General features: G+C 41.1%; 1 protein-coding gene across 3 annotated transcripts in view; it reads right to left on the reverse strand.

Annotated features, from left to right (window-relative positions):
* Nucleotides 1–21410, reverse strand: part of SYNE2 (spectrin repeat containing nuclear envelope protein 2) — a 233730-nt gene that overhangs the window by 186321 nt on the left and 25999 nt on the right. For 2 of the 3 annotated variants that reach the window (XM_042454452.1, XM_042454444.1), the window contains exons 14-21: nucleotides 17497–17699; nucleotides 15807–15920; nucleotides 15284–15572; nucleotides 12977–13146; nucleotides 11198–11486; nucleotides 9671–9790; nucleotides 8285–8611; nucleotides 4169–4435 (exon numbers count right to left, since the gene is read on the reverse strand). In XM_042454452.1, the coding sequence (XP_042310386.1) occupies nucleotides 4169–4435; nucleotides 8285–8611; nucleotides 9671–9790; nucleotides 11198–11486; nucleotides 12977–13146; nucleotides 15284–15572; nucleotides 15807–15920; nucleotides 17497–17699 (1779 nt within the window). The remainder of the gene's footprint in view (nucleotides 1–4168; nucleotides 4436–8284; nucleotides 8612–9670; nucleotides 9791–11197; nucleotides 11487–12976; nucleotides 13147–15283; nucleotides 15573–15806; nucleotides 15921–17496; nucleotides 17700–21410) is intronic. The other variant, XM_042454459.1, reaches the window with a different exon arrangement.

A 21410-nucleotide genomic window follows, 5' to 3' on the forward strand; every position in this document is an offset into this window, starting at 1 on the left:
TTTTAATATGAGATGCTGTGGTGTTTTGTTTAGTTGTAAATGATGTACCTTATACAGTTTAAGTATCCCTTATCCAGATTTCCAAGATCTGAAATACTAAAAAAAAATTGAGATAGTGACATCCTTGCTTTCTAATGGTTCAGTGTACACAAAATTTCTTTCAAACATTAAATTATTTTAAATATATAATATATAATATTACCTTCAGACTATATGTATAGGATGTACACAAAAAATAAATGAATTTCATGTTTAGACTTGGGTTCTATCTCCAAGATATCTCATTATGTATATGTAAATATTCCAAAATAAAAAAAAAATCCAAAGGGAGACTCAACCTGTAATTGCTTTTAACTGAGTTTTGTTCTAATTTTAATCTTACTGTGAAACTCAAGTACTAGTTTTGAAGAGAAAGATGGAATATTAAATCAAACAGATACATATAATAAAATAAATTATCGGGATGGGAACTGGGGATGTTTAGCCTGGAGAAGAGAAGATTAAGAGGTGATATGATAGCTCTGTTTAAATATTTGAAGGGATGTCATATTGAGGAGGGAACAAGTTTGTTTTCTGCTGTGCCAGAGAACAGGACCCGGAGCAATGGATGCAAGCTACAGGATTCCACCTCAACATTAGGAGGAACTTCCTGACAGTAAGGGCTGTTCGACAGTGGAACACACTCCCTCAGAATGTGATGGAATCTCCTTTCTTGGAGGTCTTTAAACAGAGGCTGGATGGCCATCTGTTGGGTATACTTTGATTGAGAGTTCCTGTATGGCAGAATGAGGTTAGACTGGATGGCCCTTGTGGTCTCTTCCAACTCTATGATTCTATGAAATAATACCCTGAGCCAAATGAAAAAGAATGGACCCAGCATCTGTGTAAATCCATATCCCCAGGCCATGCAATCGGAAGTGGGGGAAGAATATGGCACATTGCTAGACAAACCCACTGGGAATAATATCACTACTTTACCACTGTTACTTTCGCTTCTCAGTTTTTTAGTTACAGAAGCACAACTTCACTAAGAGTGGGAGGAAGAAACATTGTATGGCTGAAGTTCTAACCTTTGTTATGCCTTGTAGTGCTATCTCTTTTTCTGTTGTGGGTGCTGCAGGCCCATGAGACTTTCCACAGTACTGCTGCTCCTATGCTGAGACCACATGCATTGCTCTGGGAGGTGAACCCAAGCCATATCTTTGCAATCACACCATATAAAATAACTAACATAAATAACAACTGCAGAGAATACCAAAGCAATTTGAGAAACTACTCTGGAAAGGTAACCATTACTCTACTCCAGCATACTCCACCAACTGTCCTGGTTGGGAAGGGACAACCCTAGATAATACTCTACAGTCTCACTTTCTTAGCTGTTTATAAAATCACACGGAGGTTTTTGCAGCTCTGTTCCAATGGGACTGTGGGTCCAACCCTGTGGATTCACGCTAAAATGTGATGTATTATCTCAAGTGATTGCTTTCCATGGGGGGGGGGGTTGTTCTGGGGCGCTTCCACAGTCAATCCAAAGTGACTCCTCATTTTGGTGAATTCGGTAACAAGTGAATTCACAAATATTGCTTCTAAGCTCACTTCGATGTCACTCTGAATTGGTCTGGTGTGGAATGCAACTTTGCTTCCATCCTGGTACACCCCCCAAACCGCCAAGGTCCCACGTTTCACATGATGCTGCACTCTAATTTTGCCCCATTTGCTTCCGATGCTCGGAAGGGTAGATTTAGATCCAGATGACAGGGGTGAAGGGAATGAAAAGGAGGGTAGATTTAGATGTAGATGGTAGGGATGGAGGGAATAAAAAGGAGGGTAGATTTAGATCTAGATGACAGGGATGGAGGAAATGAAAAGGAGGGTAGGTTTAGATTTAGATGATAGAGAATGAAAAGGAGGGTAGATTTAGATCTAGATGACAGGGATGGAGGGAATGAAAAGGAGGGTAGATTTAGATCTAGATGGCAGGGGTGAAGGAAATGAAAAGGAGGGTAGATTTAGATCTAGATGACAAGGGTGAAGGGAATGAAACAGGAGGTTGGATGGGAGCAAAGGAGGGGGCCATCGGAGGCTGAGGGGAGAGATGACAGGAACAATTCACATGAGGGTTGCATTCACGTGAAAGTGGAACCAGGAAGTGGCCCCCTTCTTCCTCCTGGAAGCATAAAAGGTCTAGATGCATTTAGACCCCCACTGAACATCTGCAAGGGTGCCAATTCGAATCGTTGAATCTGCATGGTATGTACTGGTGTGGTAATTCAAAGTGCTCTCGCTTTGCTTTGACTCAGGAATCACCACAGTTTCGTTCTTCGTGTGTGATAATACATCATGTGAATTGCCTTGGATTCGAAGGGACCCTGCTTCACCCTTGCTACGGAAGTGCTTGGAATTGGGGCTCCTGTTACATGTGTGATAAGGCTCCCAGTTTCTCTTTCCTACTCCTATTTTCCCTCTTTTGTGCTTAGGTCATTTCAATTGGTCCAAACAGCTCAAATTGCAAAAGTAGCCTGCCCTGCCTGCATGTTTAAATAATAATGAACTGATGCAGCCTATAGAATCATAGAGTTGGAAGAGACAGCAAGGGCCAAGCTTTGGGACAGAAGGTCTTGTACTCTCTGCCTACAAATTGCTTCTTGAGGTAAATGAAAGGAACAAATATACCTTGCAAAAAAAAGTAGGGATAGAGGAGATCTCTACCAGTGAATAGGGTGCTTCCTTAAGGAGATCCTATTAAATTACAGCAGCCCCAGCACTGTGTACACATGTCCTGGTTTTCAAATGTTGGAATTTATATTCCGATAACATTTGAACTGGACCTAACTAGGCAAATATATTAATATGAATTATGCAAGCAGATGTGACAGCATGATTCATTTCCAGGATATGCCATTTCTGCATTTCTCTTTACAAGTTACGTCTCCTTAATTAAAAATGCATGGGTCCAGAAGAGTTCTGGATTTTGGAGATTTTTGGATTTTGGAATCTTTGCATATGCATAATGACGTATCTTGGAGATGGAAACCAAGTCTAAACATGAAATTCATTTATGTTTTGTATACACCTCATACACAGAGATAATTTTAAGCATCATATTTTTAAGAATTTTGTACATGAAACAATTTTTGTGTACACTGAACCATCAGAAAACAAGGATGTTGCTGTCTCAGTCACCTATGTGGACGATTTTGGGTTATTTCAGATTTTGGAACTCCCAATAAGGGGACGTAATGTATATTTACATCATGCTGTCTTTCTTCCAAGGCAATAGTGGTGATGCACATCAGTGCTACACAAAATGGTGGTCCATGAACTGGTGTCAGTCCTTGGACAGTTTCTAACACACATACATAGTACCAGTCCCTGACACACTGGGCAGAAAAAAAGATAGTTTAAGAAGCACTGATGTACATGGTTTTTCTGCCTTCCTCCCATTTTTATTGTTACCATGGTCCAGGGTGGGACTTTAGGCTGAGAGAATCTGACAAAGACAGAGTTCAAGGTGAGTGGAGGAATTAAACCTGAATCTCTCTAGCACTAGCCTGACACTCAGTGGTGGCTGCTGGTTTCCATGTTAGTGGTGAAGCCAATCCACTCATGATTTTACTCCAAACTTTAATGGTGATAGCTAAGATACTGAAACTATTTTGGGGAATGGGTGCTGGAAACTAGATGCTTCTTTTAAAGTTCAGACCAAAACCCATAGCAGATTCTCCACCCCACTGATGTGAAAGCCACCAGCCATCACAGCTGATTCTCTAACCGTCAGACCATGCTGGCTTCTTGTGAAGCCAAGCAAATAGTACAGTATGATCAAACCCAGGCACAGATGAGTTCAGGCAGAGAAGGAGATGGGGAGAACACACACATGCATATCAAATATTTCCACTGATAATCTGAATTAACCATGAACACATAGTATTGAATGTGGTATTGAAGCAGATACTATACGTGATATTAAGTTAAACATCCTATAAAACTAGATGCTTTCAAGCTATTGCCTCCACATCCCTCCCTGCCACTTAGAAGTTGGAGGGAGAAAGAGTGAGGTGGTTTGAGTTATAGATAAATGGCTGTATGGACTGAAGAGCTACCTTTGTTCAATAATAGCACTTAACAACATGCTTCCATGAAGCTTTGCAACAACAGAGATTATTACCACACTTTCTGATGAGGGACGGGTAATGGATGAAGGACTGGGGCCAACCTCCCTTATTTTTCCATTCATTAGTGGCAAAGTGGTGGGAGGCATTTCCGAACAGCCACGCATTGCTTGCAATTTCTTTTGATAGCCGAGCTGTCGCTGCTGAAGCTCGTGGAGACGATTATCATCAGCTGCTGTTTGTCCTGATCTCTGCAGCCACTTTCCACTCTGGACTGTCGAATCAGGGAAATTGTGGGTGCCCATCCAACTGCCTTTTAGCTCCTGATAAATGAAAATGGGATGAGTGTGGTGTGGGGGGGGGGGGGGGAGGAGAGGCAGAGATGAGGGAAGAAAAAAAATGGCATGACCTTCACAGGACAGGAGTTATTGAAATGTCAATTGCTTTCTTAATAGAAAGCATTCACATGGCAAAAGAAGAATAGAATAAAGGGGCGATAAAGGTCAGAGAAAAGCAAATTTATACAGCAGAATCTCACAGTTAATGTAAGGCGGGAGGTTGTTGCTTAGAGATATCACAGAAGTCTGTAAATCTGAAAGTTCTCCTTTCTTGTTGTAATTCTACCATTTTGCTGTTGGGGTGCTTCAAAGTTTTAGCTAGGGATTCTTGATCCTGACGGGTTTTGTGGTGTAGTGGCTAAATTCTCATTTAACTACGTAATTCACTTATATTTCACATTGGCTTACAACAAGGTGAAAACAAGATATAACATGGAAGTCCACAGAGCTATACCTATGCTGGAGTCCTACAGATGCAGGCAGCTGTATTGATCTGGCAAGCATGAGCAGGCATTATCATGCAATTATAAAAACACAGAACTGGAAATGACCTCAAGGGCTATCTAGTTCATGGTCAATCGTCATTGGCCCATGGGCAATGTAGGAAATCAATGCTAAAGTATTCCTGAAAGATGATCACCTAACTTCTATTTAAAAACCTCCTATAAAGGAGAGTCCTCCATATTCCAAAATAGTCTTTTCCACTGTTACTGCTCTTGAGAAAATTCCCTCTAATGTTTAGTTAGAATCTCATCCCCCGGAGAAGCAGAAAAGAAACTCATTCCATCTTCTACACAGCATCCTTCAGATATTTAAAGAAGGCTATCATAGCACCACTCAGTCTTCTCTTCTGCAAGCTAAAACATGTTCAACATATGCACAGCTCAACACAATATATTTTTGCTGTGAAAATCTGTTCTCTGAAACCCAGTTACAACAAAGACCTCAGATACATTCAAAGGGGAAAAAAATAAGCATGACATCCTCTCCATTAAACAAAAACATCCCAGAACATCAACCCTACATATCCTGGCTCCACTAGGATAAGGAGAAGACTAAAGCAACAGGAGAGAAGATCTTAGGGATTTCTGTTTACATTGGTGCCCACAAAACCCATCATATTGGAACACTATAAATGCAGCCACCATCAAGGGAGTTGTAAAATAATCCTACTCCAAGTAGTGGTCCATGGATTGGTAGTAGTCCATGAGTGATTGACTGCTAGCCTGCAGCGAGTTTCCAAGAAAGAAAGAAACAGTTGCAGCCAATGGGAACAAATATCCTACCAGTTTCTGACACCTTAAGAAAACAAGATTAATGCCCTCTCCCATATTAGACAGGTTGAGCAGCACTCTTGTAGAGCAGGGTTTCTCATATTATCTGATGTGGCAGAGCAATAAGTTTTACTGGCACCATATTTGCACCCATTGACTACAACTGTTTCTTTCATTCCTGAAAGCTGTCAAAGACAGCTCCTGGACTAGTCTACAACCACCACTTTAGGGAAAGCTTTCTCTTTGTCCTGCCATTATTACATGTGCATTTGTTGAAGATGAGAAAAACAACCTTCTCAGTAGATGCTCCCAACCTGTGGAATCCCTCCAACAGGAGGTTCAGTTGACCCCTGTCTACTCTTTTTCCTCCAACAGGCAACCTTTTGATTTTGGTAGGCCTCTGGCTTTTAAGTTACTCTGACAGCAGGATCTTTTTAATGGTTTATGGGCCTGGACAGACAGGCCAAAATAAAGCTGGTTTGGGTCACTTTGGAGGTATGCTGTTTAAATGACACACACATCTTAAGAGGCCAGAAGCTGATCAAAAGCTGCACTCCAGTCCTTAGGAATGCAGCATGGCTTTGGCATGGCCTCCGGCCTCTTAAGATGCATGTGTCATTTAAACAGCATGCCTCCAAAGTGACCCAAACCAGCTTTATTTTGGCCTGTCTATTCGGGCCCATATGTTATGTTTTAACCTTTTTACCATGTTTTAATGTGTTTTAACTGTTGTAATTTAACCGTTAAGAGCCCTGGTGGCACAGTGGTTAAATGCCTGTACTGCAGCCACTCACTCACAAACCATAAGGTGGTGAGTTCAATAACAGCCAGGGCTGAGGTTTGACTCAGGCTTGCATCCTTCTGAGGTCACTAAAATGAGTATCCAGCTTGTTGGGGGCAATTAGCTTACAGTTGTAAACCGCTTAGAGACTGCTTAGGTGGTATGAAGCAGTATATAAATGAAGCTGCTATTGCTATTGAGTGTTCTTTAAAACAACTGTTGTTGTTAAAAACTTTGCACTCATTTGTAGAATTGGAAAACCTAAAGATGGTAGTGCATGTGCTGGTAACCTTAAGGCTGCACTTTTGCAATGTGCTCTACACTGGGCTATCTTTGTAGTTCAGAAACTTCAATTAGTTCAGAACATGGCAGCCTGATTGATCTCTGGTACATCTAGGAGTGGGCAAATCATGCCAATATAAAAATCACTCTACTGGTTGCCAGTTAGTTTCCAGGCAAAGTACAAAGTGTTGCTTATTACCTTTAAAGCCATACATGGTTTGGGTCCAGGTTACCTACTGGATAGCCTCCTCCCATATAATCTGCCCCATACGCCCAGGACATCTGGGAAAAATTTACTTCAACTGGCCAAAACACAACTATCAACAAGCATAGCTTACAGATCAAAAAAGACTGACCATGCCCTTAGGTTTACAATCTAGAAGACTAACATAAAAGGAAAAATAGATATGAAAAGATCTTATCTTCAGCTTCATCTGTACTGCAGAAATAACATAGTTGGACACCACTTAATGCTATGGAATTCTGAGATTTGTAATTTTGTGAGATATTTAGCCTTCTCTGTTAGAAAGATCTGGTGCCACAACAAATTACAAATCCCAGGATTTCATATAATTGAGTCATGGCAGTTAAAGGGGTGCCAAACTACATTATTTCTATGGTAGAGATGCAGCTTTAGGTCCATGGTTTCTATTAAAATTCTACTACTAGGATAATCTTTTTGGCCTATCCTTTTGATCATGCTACTCCACTTTTGATGTATCATCATTGGCTGCTTATTCACTTTAGGTTCCAATACAAACTTCTTGTTTTAACTTTTAAAGTCCCATATCACCTAATTCTCTCTTTCTTCTAGACTTCAATTCTTTTTACCAGCCTGCTCAGGATCTTTGTTCTATGAACTCTAGGTTTTTCACCCAACGAAGGATTTCCTTCGTTTGGCGTGGATTCATCCTTTTCACTTGTTGCTCCATATTCTTGGGACTGTCTCCCTGAATATTTGTGGAATGCCCCATCCCTTATTGGTTATAAATCTCAATTTAAAACTTTCTTGCTTTCCAAAGCTTTTGCAATTTTAATTTAATTTAGTTTCATAATCTTGCATATTTCAATTATCTGTATTTGTTAACTTGTTGAGTATAGAACTGCATTGACTTTATATCTAGTTGAATTGCTTGTTTTACAAATGTATTGTTCTGGTTTTATATCTACATTATGGCTTCCTTCGCATTTTCTTTTCAGAAGGTATATCTTTGGCAGGGCAGTCTTTCTTTTTTAAACTGTTCTATTCTGTGAAGTGTCATGTGCATCCATGGTGGTATGCAAATAAATATATATATAAATAAATAAAATCTTGCCTAGCTATTCTAGAAGGTTCCAACTATCCTCTGCACAGGCGGATTAAAACCCAATTGTGTGATTCACAGAGACAATGAAGAATAAATAAATAAATAAAATGAGGAGGAGGAAGAGGAGGCTAACAGAGAAAGGAGAGAAAAGCAAACTCATGTGCAATGTTTACTATCTAACAACACTTACTGAACGTCCCTCTTGGCCTCCTTCAAGCACTTCCATTGCACTGTCCTCTTCAGCATCAAAGACAATTTCATCTACCTTCTTTAGAGTCTGCCCATCATCTGAAAAACTATGATCTTGTCTGAACGCATCATTCAGGACATTCTCAGGGTCTTGCTCCACAAGCCCACCTTTAATCTTAGGATGCTTCTTGCATATACTGTGTGGTGCATCCATCTCATCCCTAATACACAGCTGCTCCAGTGAAATGGTTTTCTTTTTTTGGCTTTCAACTACAGCTATAATCCGCTGTAGTATGTTTTCAATTTGACAAAGAGTATCTTGCCGTACCTTAAATGAAGTAGGTAAGAAGAAGAAAAATTATAAGGTGCTTGCAATTGTCAAAACTCTTGTCCTCTGGGGGGGGGAGCAAAAAAAAAGCCCCCAACACTTATTGGATCATGCATTCAGAACTATCCTCTCCATTGAAATGAATGTAAAATATTTTAAAGAAGAAGAGCCTTCTCTGTGTTTGTCGGCAGTAGTCACACAAAAACAGATTGCTCGATTAAGATATAGTTCAGCAACTACAGGCTTTTCTAATAAAGGAGAATGCTGGTGTTTCATTACTCTGATTTCTTCAGCAATGATCCCTGACTGAATCTGTGACTATTGGCCTTCTTCAACTTTCAAATATTGAGGAGACGTTATTTTTTAAAATGATCCCTATTTCATAATCTATGAAATGCCTGTTGTTGTTAATGTTTATCAGGAAGTCTGAATTGCCCTTTCCTGGCTGTCCTTCCATTGTTAGGTTTTTTTTTTCCAGCAGGCTTTTGGTAAATAACTGTTTTTAAAGAAGGGGCTTTAAGTCATGGTACTGGGGTGTTTTTTTCATTTTGTTTTTGTTTGTTTGTTTGTTTTGTATAGCCAGTGTGGTGTAGTGTTTTGGATGTTGGGCTAGGACCTTGGAGATCAGGATTAATTCCCTCCTCGGCCATGGAAATCCACCAGGTGAGCTTGGGCAAATCACACTCTCTCAGCCTCAGACGGAGGCAATGGCTAACCTGCTTTGAACAAATTGTGCCAAGAAAACCCTGTGAAAGGGTTGCCGTAGTGCTTGACTATGACTCTGTGGGGACCAGAGTTCAAATCCCAGCTTGGCCATGTAAACCCACTGGATGACCTTTGGCAAGTTACATTCTCTCAGCCTCAGAGGATGGCAATGGTAACACCCCTCTGAAGCAACTTGCCAAAAAGAACCAAGTGACAAGTTTACCTTAGGGTCACCATAAGTTGGAAACAACTTGAAGACACACAACAACATTCACTCGTGTTAAGCAATGAGCATTTTTCAACACATTATCGATGTGTAAAATCATTGTTTAAAAAACAGAAAGAGTTCCAGACCTGCTTTTGCTCTTCATCATCAGGATCCCAAAGCTCATTCAGAGTTGCCCTCAAGTGGGTCATCAGCTCTTTGCAATGTTGGTGTTCCTCCACATTTCCTTCCAAGAGCATTGCTGTATTCTGGAATTCAAGCATTTCCTACACTTCAGTGCAACAGGCAAAACACACCCTGCATACATGGATGTCCAGTATTGTTATCTATTTAACATATTTTCATCAGAAGCTAAGGCAACTGAATTTCTCCATGACCTTATAGTTTCTTCTAGTCAGGGGGGAAATTACAGCCCACCACACCCTCCCAACTGCCCTCTGTGTACAGAAAAGCAAAGTTCTGGCTGGCAATATGTAAGGTTTCTTCTGACTCATAGAAACATAGGCCTCTTACAGACTGCCAAAATAAAGCTGCTTCGGGTCTCTTTGGAGGTATGCTATTTAAATGACGCATGGGTCCTAAGAGTCCGGAGGTCACGCCAAAGCCACACTCCAGTCCTAAGCACTGGAGTGAAGCTTTGGTGCAGCTTCTGGATTCTTAGAGTGCATGCATCATTTAAATAGCATACCTCCAAAGAGACCTGAAGCAGCTTTATTTTGGCAGTCTGTAACAGGCCATAGAATCATAGAGTTGGAAGGGACCGCAAGGGCTATCCAGTCCATCCCCCTGCCATGCAGGAAATCTCAATCAAAGCATCCCCAACAGATGGCCATCCAAGTTGTCAGTGCATGGACTACTGTGACTACAGTAAGACTCATGGGACCATTTCACACACGTACAGCACTGTGACTCCATTTTAATATTTACGCTTCCATCTGTAGTGGTTCCATCCTACAGCATTCCGGGAGGTGAAGTTTAGGGAGAGGTATTTGGAATTCTCAGCTGGAGAGTTCCAGTACCTCACCAAACTATACACTCAAGGATTTCACAGGATGTGATCGTGACAGTTAAAGTGGAATAATAGTGCTATATTTCTATAGTGTGGAAGGGCCCCTGATCACTGTCTTGAAGTTGTTCCACCTACTGTCTTGAAGTATTGTATTTTGTTCCACCACTGTCTTGAAGTATTGTATTTTTATGCAGGAGCATTTAAATATACAACAATTGGCCTTTATAGAACACATGCAGCTTGAAGTCTAAAATGGAAAAAAATTCCCCTTGACCCACTATTTATAGAAACATAAAGCTGGAAGGAATCCCATCTATTTGAATCCCCTGCCCATGAATAAACATCATTAAGACGTGGCCATCCAACCTCTGCTAAAAACCTCTAATAAAGGAGAAGAAATTTTTTTTCCCAAACATAAGGAAAATATTTTCAAAGAAACTCCTATGATGCCTCCTGTGGCCATGCTGGTTGAAGGATTCAGAGGCCAAGTAGTGCCAATAGTCCCAAAAAGAAACTTTTCCAAAGTCTGGGAGTAAACAGGGTCTGTCTCTTAGATCCAATGAAGGCATATACTGCAAAGAGTAAAAAACAAAACAAAACCCAGTTCTGTTTTAAATTTTTAAAAGTCAGCAGTTGCAATACTGACCTGTAACCGATCAAGAAGACTTTCATGGAGCTGCTGCAAGGCCATCAATGATTCTTCGGTTAAATCCCCCAGGGAACTATGCTGCCTTGCTAGTTCATTTAAGAGTAAAGATAAATCTTCAGCTTCCTCTTGGAGAGCGGAATAGTTTATTAACTGACTTTGCAAGCCAGGGTAAATACTTATTTCCAGCTTCTGTGTCTCAGAATCATACAAGGCTGCTCTTGTATCATCTTCTCTTCTCTTGTGTTGTTGCCTCTGATTCTGGAGCTGTTCTTCATTCTTACTTCGCCTAAGTAAGAAAAAAAAATCAATATTAATTCAACAGCTCCACATTTTATAGTAATAACAACAGGTGATTTGTTAACAATAAAGAATAACTATCATAGTATAAGGTTTTCCAAGTTGAAATGACCTTTGTTACAAGCATGAAATTCTAAAGCAGCAGCCAAAGAAATCCAAAGAGGAGCAATGGATATGCCACATTTCTATGCAAAACCAAATGTATACCACCGCCATTTCCAACCCAGTGCCCTCCAGAAATATTACACTAGTCTCAGCACACCCAGGCAACCATGTTGTTCTATCCAAGATTAATTCAATATGACTTTATACAGAATTTGGAAAAACTTATTTTCTGGATTATAACTCTCAGAATTCTCCAGTGGCTGAGGCCTCTTTCACTTTACAGAACTATTGCATTGGAAAGATGTTGTGTAAGAGGCCTTAACGCAGCTTGAAGTATCATTACAATCCTTTGCTGTAGACCTCATTCCTGTAATCTTTTCTATTAGCATCCTTATTTACTCTTATCTTTTTACTCTCTACTTCATTATGTTCAATAATTGTTTATACATTTCTTGTTACCTTAATTGTTGCATGTTAGTTTGTAATATTTCACATGAAACTAATAAATATAAATATTTTTTAAAATCTATTATGACTGCATATTATGGAATCCTGAGGTTTGAAGTCTGGTGAAACACTTGAGCTCTTTGGATGAGAATTCTAAATGTTCCTCCCTAAACTGTACACTCCAAAATTCCATGAAATGAAACCATAACAGCTGAAGTAGAATCATAATGCTATAACTGTGTACTGTAAAATATGGCCCATCATTACTTTCCGTAATGGAGACAATTAATCCCAGTGCTTGTAAAGTCTTAATTATATAGGATTAGATTTGGCCATGAATTTGGTTTTAGCAGGCAGGTGTAATGATGCATCAAAAATTAACTGACATGCATTTCACTTGTTTGCATTTGTATCACAGCCTTCCCTCAGCAGTGGTTTGTGATCAAATCCTGTACAATGTTTCTAGATCAAAAGGGGCGTAACAGTGAAGGGGAAAATTCTGCCCCTACAACCATGGGCAACACTGTTACTCCCTCCAAAAGGGATGTCACATCACTCCCACTTCAAGTATTCAGTGTATAAATGGCTAATTTTCACAGTTTTTCTAGGGTCAGGGGAGGAATCAGACCAGCTTTATTGTGGCACTGGGGGACATATTTCAGCCACAAAAATAGCTGGGGGGGATTGCCTATTGCACTGATTCTTTTTTAATAATTGGGCATTTAGGAGGCTTTGGTGGGTTAGTGTAGTCTTCGGGAGCCACAAAGTGGGGTGTCCAGGGGCCTCGGGCAAACCATGTGCCCACCTAAGCTCTAAAAGCAGGTATTTCCCCACCAGAATGAGCTTGTGCAACTTATGGCAAGTCTGGGGCTGGGAAGAAATGGCATGAACTCTCTGAAATTGTTTGTTATGATTTGGATTACCCACCTCAGATACTCAGCAGCCAGCTGAATGGTGCTCTCCCACTGATTCTGGACATCAGAAACCATTTGCTGAATAGCTTGAGTTTTGCTCCCACCAGCACTCTTCACATTCTCCCCCAGAGCTATAATATTTTGTATTTTTGCATTGCCTTCCTCTTTTAGCAACATGATTTCCTGTAATTATAAGCATGAGAGTAATTAATTTTGCAAAACAGCATTAAACTATGCATAGAAAGGGGAGATCAGGATCGATAGGACCTACTGTTTAGCTTCTAGATATGTTGGATAGTGTGACCACAGTTCAGACATGTAGACTGATAGCCAATACAGTAGGAAACGAACAGACATAAAAGGGCAATTCTAAGGTCCAAAACACACTGCAGAAATAATCCAGTTTGAGACCATTTTAACTGCGGGGTCACAGCATCGAGCGTGTGGACACTATACCATGACTCTGCCCACAGGCTGGACTTTTGGGCTGGTCTGTAGAGGCTCAGAGTTAACAAAACAGCAACTGTTGGTTGGTTGGTTTGACTGGGGAAAATTCTTTGCAAACATATCACAGAAGCCTGGAATTCATCCCTCTGCACTAAGAGACACTAGCTGGAAAACTCTTTATGCACCACACTGGAAATATATATGCTTCTGTAGGCAGTGGCAAGTAAGCTATGAAGGAACTAGATAGGATCCTCAGGTGTAAAGATACATAATTAGCTGCCAAGGAACTGAGCAGGTTAAATACCCTAAAGGCACCAGATCCCATCTGATCTTGGAAGCTTCAGCCCTGGTTAGTACTTGGATAAGAAACCTCCAAAGAATACCAAGTGCTACAGGCTATATTTCAAATGAAGCAACTGTCAAAACCATCTCCGTATTCCTTGCCTAAGAAAACCCTATGAAATTCATGGGGTTGCAAAAAGTCAATAGATGACTTGAAGGCACATACACACACATACATACCAAGGAATTATCCATGCCAAATAATTATTCATGTCACAGTAGTTCTCAACTTCTCATTTATGTGTATGGGAGTGAAATTTGGGCAATGAAGAATGTTGACCAGGGCGGGATACAAACCGCCATATAATACATATAGGATACGTACTAGGGTTAGGAAGGGGCGGTGCTTCCGCACCCCCCTAATCCTAGTACGTATCCTATACGTACAAGATGGCGGCGCCCCTTCTACATGGGCGCCGCCATCTTTACGTATTGGACACATAGCGTCCAGACGTGTCGCGGCGCCTATGACGTCGCGAATGCGGCGGTGGCGCTTCACGACGTCATCAGTGCGCCGCAAGAAGAAGCTCCGAAATGGAGCTTCTTTTTTGCTCCGCGCGGGAGCCGCGCGGTTTGGCTGCTGCGGCTCCCGCGCGGAGCAAACGGCGGCGGAGGAGAAGCGCCGCAAAGCGGCGGTTTGTAACCCGCCAAAGAAAATCAAAGAAATGTGGTGCTGGGAGAGAATCCTATGGATACTATAGACTACTAAAAGGAAAATGAACAGCCTAAACTCTCACTAAATGAAGCTGTCATATTTTGGACATATAACAAGATAAGATGACTCACTGGAAAATATAGTAATGATTGGTAAAGTGAAAGTTAATAGGAAAAAAGGAAGAACACATTACAGGTGGAATGACTCAGTCCAGGAAACCATGGCCCTAAGTTTACAAGATACAAGCAGGGTTGCTGATTACTGGGACTCTTAGACGTCTGTCATTAATAGGCTCACCACATGTCAAAGGCTGCATCTGCATCTCCACTGCAGAAATAATGCAGTTTGAATCTGCTTTAACTGCTATGGTTCAATGATATGGAATCCTAGGTTTTGTAGTTTGTTGTGGCACCAGAGCTCTCAGACAGAGAAGGCTAAAAATCTCAATAAACTATGGTGTGTTACAGACTGCTCAGAAGTTTAAAATTGCATTATTTCTGCAGTGCAGATGCAGCCAAAGTTGACTTGACAGCAAACATCAACAAAGACAGTGCCAAGAGGAGGGAAAATACCATGGGTGCAGTGATAATGAAGGAAGTATGCTAGGAGCCAATAAATTTGCTCTCCCTCACCATCATCTACCTTTTTAAGAAGTACAACTGCTAGAACAGTATACTACATGATTTCTGCCATGATGTCACATAAGAACAATGCTGCTTCAGTTCACAATTTCTACATCATGACATCAGTTCACAAATAAGACAACCAATTGAGGTTCAACTGGAAGATGTTTGGCACAAGACCAAAATTTTAAGTGGGGAGATGACCAGCTTCAACCCCTTGATCAAATGTTAAGTGTCTTGTCCTTTTTAGTACCTTTATTTGGCAAAGCCTTTCTTCCAGAGGAGTCTTGGATTCTTCAGAGTTCAGCCCAAAGACCATTTCATTCACCCGCTGCACCCAGGAGAATATGCTTTGGGCAAGTTCTTCAAAATTCTTCTCTTCTACAGAAAGTCCCTGAGAATCTCCAAGGCTTTTACGTACACGGCTGAGCAACGTCTTGTACCTGCTGACAATCTGAGCAGATTCTAGTACCACTTCATCGCAAGTAAATCCAGAACTCCGCAAAGAACTGGTCAGCCAAGCAAAATAATCAAATGACTCTCTGAGGAGTAATAATAAAAAGAAGAATAAACCTTGAACTATAGTGCCTTGGTCAGCAACTGCAGTGAGCCCGAAATGTCAGAAAATTGGGGGGGGGGGGAAATAACCCAACCCCAGAAGTGCCATTAGTCCAGATGTGCCAAACAATAAAAAAAACCCATGCAGATTTCACTGGAACTAATCCCAAAGAGTAGTATAAAGGGCTAAGGAAGGTAGCTACAACCAAGTGGGTTACCTCTGTTTTAGGAGAGTTTGATAAAAGTGTTCAACGTCTGGCTTCTCCATTTCACTCTCTTGCAGTTCCTGAAGATTTAACCATTCTGCCAGTCTACCAATGTCATCTTCAAGCCTTCAAAAGGGTTTAGAAATTGATAATGTGGTTGGGTAAAGCTAATGACACAGTTGTAAACTCACTGGACAGTAGCTATTCAGTACAAAGTTTATAGATAGGTATAGATCCCAATCCAATAAGCTCTTCTATTATGAACAGCGTCAAAAAATGCAAGCCTCACAACCTTCCCTTGGAAGCAACCTCTGAAAGGCACTGGCCAGGACAAAAAGCCTAGGCTCTGAGGCCCTAGATACCTCGAGTAGGAAACCATTGGTAGCAATTGCCAACTAGATGTTCCACAACTAGCCCAAAAGCACTGCTTATGGCTTTCTCGGGTTAACCTGTTTGGCTGCAGTGTTAAACAAGATGCTGATTCAAATAGAATTCTTTCTTTTTTCATCCAGAATGGCTTTAGGTTATTAATAGTGTAAAACCTATATCACTTTCAACATCACTTTCATAATAAATGGACTCTTTCAAAGACACATGAGGCCCATGTTTATGGAAGGCCCTTTCCAAACATTTTCATATGGCATCAACCAAAAGATTGCAATGCCTAATACAAAAGAAAAGATGGCACACCTTCTGCCATTCCATATAGAACAACAAACTGGACTGTCAGGTGAAGAACTTACTTCAGTCCTGCAATGGTCTAGTGTTCCACCAATGCTGAGAGTAGCAAAATGTTGAGGAGAGATTTCTAACAGAGTGGAAAACTGTTGGGGGGGGGGGGGGATGCTCAAGATTAGCCAGATAATTGTTGCTGCTTCCCGGGATCTGCCACCTGAAGTGATCATCTTACTCTAACGGCAGGTCCATCCCCAGTGTGAATGTTATGGGGTTTTGAGCATCAAATTAAGACCATCCTGGTTGACATCCTGGCTTTGAATAGCTGAGATATTTTCTTTTATTTCACTGTTACGTTTAATATTTTTTGCTGTTGTAAGCTATTCTGCCATACTCGTATCATCTCATATTGGACTTTATGTGTATCTGCAGGACTATTTTTTATCAAATTTTATATTTCAATATTGCAAGCATCCTTGAAGGCAATATAGTCCATGGATAGACAACTTTGGAAGGGAGGCACTGAACCCATGGGGAGATCACACTCCACTGGAGTTCACATCTCACACTATATTATATGTCTATCTGCATTACTATTTTTATCACATTTTGCTATTTCAATATTGCAAGCCTCCTTGAAGACAATATAGTCCATGTGTAGACAACTTTAGTGGCTGGGGGCTACTGAACCCACTGGGGGGGGATGTCACATCCTGCCATCTCATCACCAAATTGGCAGTGTACATAAAATCAGGAACTTGTGAATTCAGGATAAAAAAAGATGGTGTATGTTCTTGTTAAGCTTGCTTTAAACTGACATTAAAGGATTTTTTTTCCTGTTGTACAGTTGGTGTCTGGCAATGTAGGCCCAAATTTGGCAGTAAGCAAGGTTCAGCAGTGATCACAGAAAGAGACAAGACATATATTGCTCAACCTTGAAATATCAAACTGTTGGACATTAGTGTTTCAAGAAAAGTTTGCAGGTGGTTCTTAAAGTAAACTGAGCCCAGTTCACTTTACTTCTTACCTAGCAAACCGCTGTAAAGAGATGCACAGCTCCTCTTCTTGCACCTGACATTTGGAAGTTACTTTCTGTAATGCCACTTCTTTGTCCCTCACCCAGTTGCTCAGCCGGCAGACAGTTGCTCTGGGCAAATAGTGCTTCACCTGGCTCAGGAGAGTTTTCACCTCATAGATGTCACTGTCTTTGCCTTCAGAAGTGAGGAAGCTCTGGAGAAAAAAAAGAACCATAATATAACATGTAGCTGTGATGGGCCCTAATCTGTTGCCCAGTGCAGTAATTTGTCAGAAGATTCACTATGCACTGATTCACAGATGCTGGTTTATTACTTCTTAAGGTAACAGCAAGTGATGATCTTGGAATGGACCATGACTGATTAATTAGTACTGACATTTTCCCCCAAAATCCAATTGTCAACAAAGAGAAGAAAAAAGAGAGAAGAACTGTCCACCCCCACCCCCCAAAAGGACACCTGTTTCTTTGCAGTATCTAGACCTCTGATCTTGACTCCTTTCAACACTTGTCTCCATTCAAGATGGATTTTTTATTCACAATCAATGCAAGGACACAGCAGAATTGGTCAGAGCTTGGAAAAGATACTCTTTAGACTATAACTAGCCATGCTGTCTAGGGGATTCTGTGCTCAAAAAGTAGCTTTTTCAAGTTCTGGAATGAGGATTCTCATTGTGACTCTGTGACCCTAGAAGTCTGATTGGTTTTCTTCCAATGATCCTCTGATGGGCGAGTCATTCTGCCAAAGATCCTTTTGCTGGGTCTGTTGGTTCACTAAGCCATCTCAGATGAGGGGTGAAAGAAAATGATCCCACATCAGAAGAGCTCAGTTGTTCAGTTTCTGCAAGAGTCCTCCAATGGTTTGCCTCCTTTAAACTTAGGAGGCACTGTGAGGACAGTGACTCAAACAGAAATAAAGCTCTTTCATACTAAAGCTGTTAGACTGTTAAAGAAAGTTGGTCAAATTACCACACATGCATTTGTTGATTACATGATTCATACCTGTATAAAGGAGCCAGTGAGGTGTACAAGTTAACTGTGTTGAACTCAGATTGCCCATGAAAACTCAAGTTCAAATCCCCACTTCTCCACAAAGCTTACTAAATGGCTATGGTTTAGTCATTAACTTCCTATGAAACCTACCTCACTGTATTCTGGTGTAAATAAAATTCCTCAAAAGAATTAAAAATCATAATGGTCAATTTCAGAGGAAAAACTAAAATTTCACATTGTCTATGCTAAATTGCAATATTGCTAAACTTCAATATAAAAAGTAAGGGAAGAAGGGAGAAAGAAATATCTTAGAGCATAAAACTGGAGCAGGCATCATCTAGAAAGAAGCATTTTACTGGCTCTCTTCCAAAGGAAGGAACATTTTTCTGCAGCCTTCATCAATTTGTAATTATTTTCTTAATAAAAAATTAGCTCTTTTATGAAAAAGGAACAAGCTTCTGATGAAAGAATTTGTAGCCAACAGCACATTCATATCAGGACTACTTGGAATTAACCTCCACCAACTGTGCATTTATTTGCAGTATATATTGGCATCATACTATTTCCTGCTTAATTAAGAAGGAAACAGTATATTGTACTCAATGGGCTTTACTAATAAGAATGTTATAGAATTCAGTGGTGGCTGACAGCTCCATGTTAGTGTGGTAGTGAATCCAATTTGGATTTCAGTCCAAACTTTAAAGAAGCCATTTACATTGCTCAAGTAGATTCTCCAAAACAGGTTAAACACTTTGGATAGCCCCTTTATAGTTTGTACTAAAATCCAGGGAGGATTCCCTGCTCCAGTGGCACTGGGTCTACCAGCCCCCGCTGATAGAAATGAAATCTAAATCAACTGAGCAACAAAATCTAATTGTAAAACACTGGGGAAGGCATAAAAATAACAGGTGTTTAATTTTAATTTAGAAAGAAAGGGGCACCTCACTTTCAGGACTTTATTACACCAGACTTGTAAGGCTCTACAATTGTACTAGTCAAGGAAAGGTAAATACCAGGTTGGGGACTGTCTAGAACTGCTTTCCCCGCAGGCGTTTAGTGAACAAGTCTTCTGTATAGCAAACAGCAAAACTTTATTCCAGAAAAACCTAAGGTGTTAACAGAAGGACATCTACAGACAGAAGTGCCCTCATCCCTAAACATTGCCTAACGTTAACATTACCCCACCCATAAACTTTGCAGGCTTCATATTAATTAATTAAACTAATTAAAACATACCAACCCTCTCTTCAACATACCACTGTAGCCAACTCAGAGAAAGTTCCTCCCCCACACATCTGCACATTCCTGCACCAGGCAGGAAAAGCCTCCCTTTGAAACACCACCAATTATCTCCACCAATACTACATCTCCCATCATTTGTCTATCTATCTAAAACATTACAATACCCAGTGAAACATGCTTAAACTAAAACATTACAATACCCAGTTAAACAACCCTATGCATCACCACAACAACCCTCTTATGACAGAATATGCCAGATTCTGACAAGGACAATGATTTACATTGCACAGCTCTTCCAAATCAATGAGGTGCTGCTTCTGTCTCAGCCTCTGCCTTCCTCAGTCTGGGATCCTCTGTTAGTTCCCCTTCCTCCAGATCTGAAGAAATGGGGGAGACACGACTCCTTCTACCTATCCTCCTCAGATGAAGGAAGCTCTTCTTCCTTCCTTCTCTTAAGTGTTCTTCCCTGTCTTGTGACCCCCCTTACTGCTTCTCATAATGATGGGGCCACCTCATATACCATTTTGTTTCTCACCTCTCTACCCACGTTGCAGTCCCTATGGAAGTGGTGCGGGCAAAAAATCCCCCACTTGGATGGGGGAATTGATGCTTCTCTCCAATCTGGAGAACAGGGAGTTGAGGAGGAAGACTTCTTCCAGACCAGGTGGCCCGGAAATTCATTGCTCTAACTGGCACACTGCCACAGCACCTTCTCAGCAGGCATGGGAGGGGGTACTTTACTGGGAAGTGCCCAGTAGTGTGCTCATGTCAGCTGTCTCACTGGGTATAAAAGCCTTTAGCCAAGTGCAAAAGGCTGAGTAGCCTATACAGCATTCCAACATAGGGGGTTGGTGTATGGTTGACTCACCACCACCTCCGAGTCATATATTGCATGTCTCTGGACCTGCCTATGTGGCACTTCCCCCCACTGCCGTGGAGAGAGGAGTCTCCCTCCTCTGCCCTGGCCACCTCCCGTTTGTGGATGAGAGCTGCATGGGACTCAGTCTCCCCAATCTCAGAGGCAGATGCGAGGGAGTTCTCTTCCACTGACATGCCAGGACTGTCCTCTACGTGACTCCCTTTTACAATTTTGATACCTTTCTCTAGCCCACCAAAGGAGAAAGTGGAAAGGAGGCAGAGGGAGGGAGAAAAGTTTAAGAGTTAAAGAGATATTGAAGGTAAAAGGACAAAGAAAGACTGGATTGATTTGAGGAGTATGGTTAAGAATCACCTACTGGCAGGAACTAGACTGAAGGATATGGGGGGATGCTCCTGCTGTTGGTAACTCCCTGTAAGTCTACTTTTTGCCTACTGGAGCAATGAAGAAGGAGCAGCCCACACGAGGATATCTCTGCCTCCATGAAAAAGGCATAATCACGTCCACCCGTACCACATGACTGCCTTGATACTGTAACTGCTTTGGGAGGAACTTTTCACATATGCATCAACAGTGGATAGATAGCATGACTGGGAGGCACTGATGGGTTTGGCCTGAAAATAAGAAGCAATGGCTGGACTACAGACCCGCTACTGCACTAACATAACATCATGTGATAAGCTTCAGCCACAGGCTACTATCCTGCTCTAATTCCAGTTTTCAAACCTCATGTGATAAAGTACTCAGTCTTTGGAATAATGAAGTAATGCAACCTGTACCAAGTAGTCTTAAGCCT

This window comes from Sceloporus undulatus, chromosome 1, assembly GCF_019175285.1.
Source record: "Sceloporus undulatus isolate JIND9_A2432 ecotype Alabama chromosome 1, SceUnd_v1.1, whole genome shotgun sequence".
In the NCBI taxonomy this organism is placed as follows: domain Eukaryota; kingdom Metazoa; phylum Chordata; class Lepidosauria; order Squamata; family Phrynosomatidae; genus Sceloporus; species Sceloporus undulatus.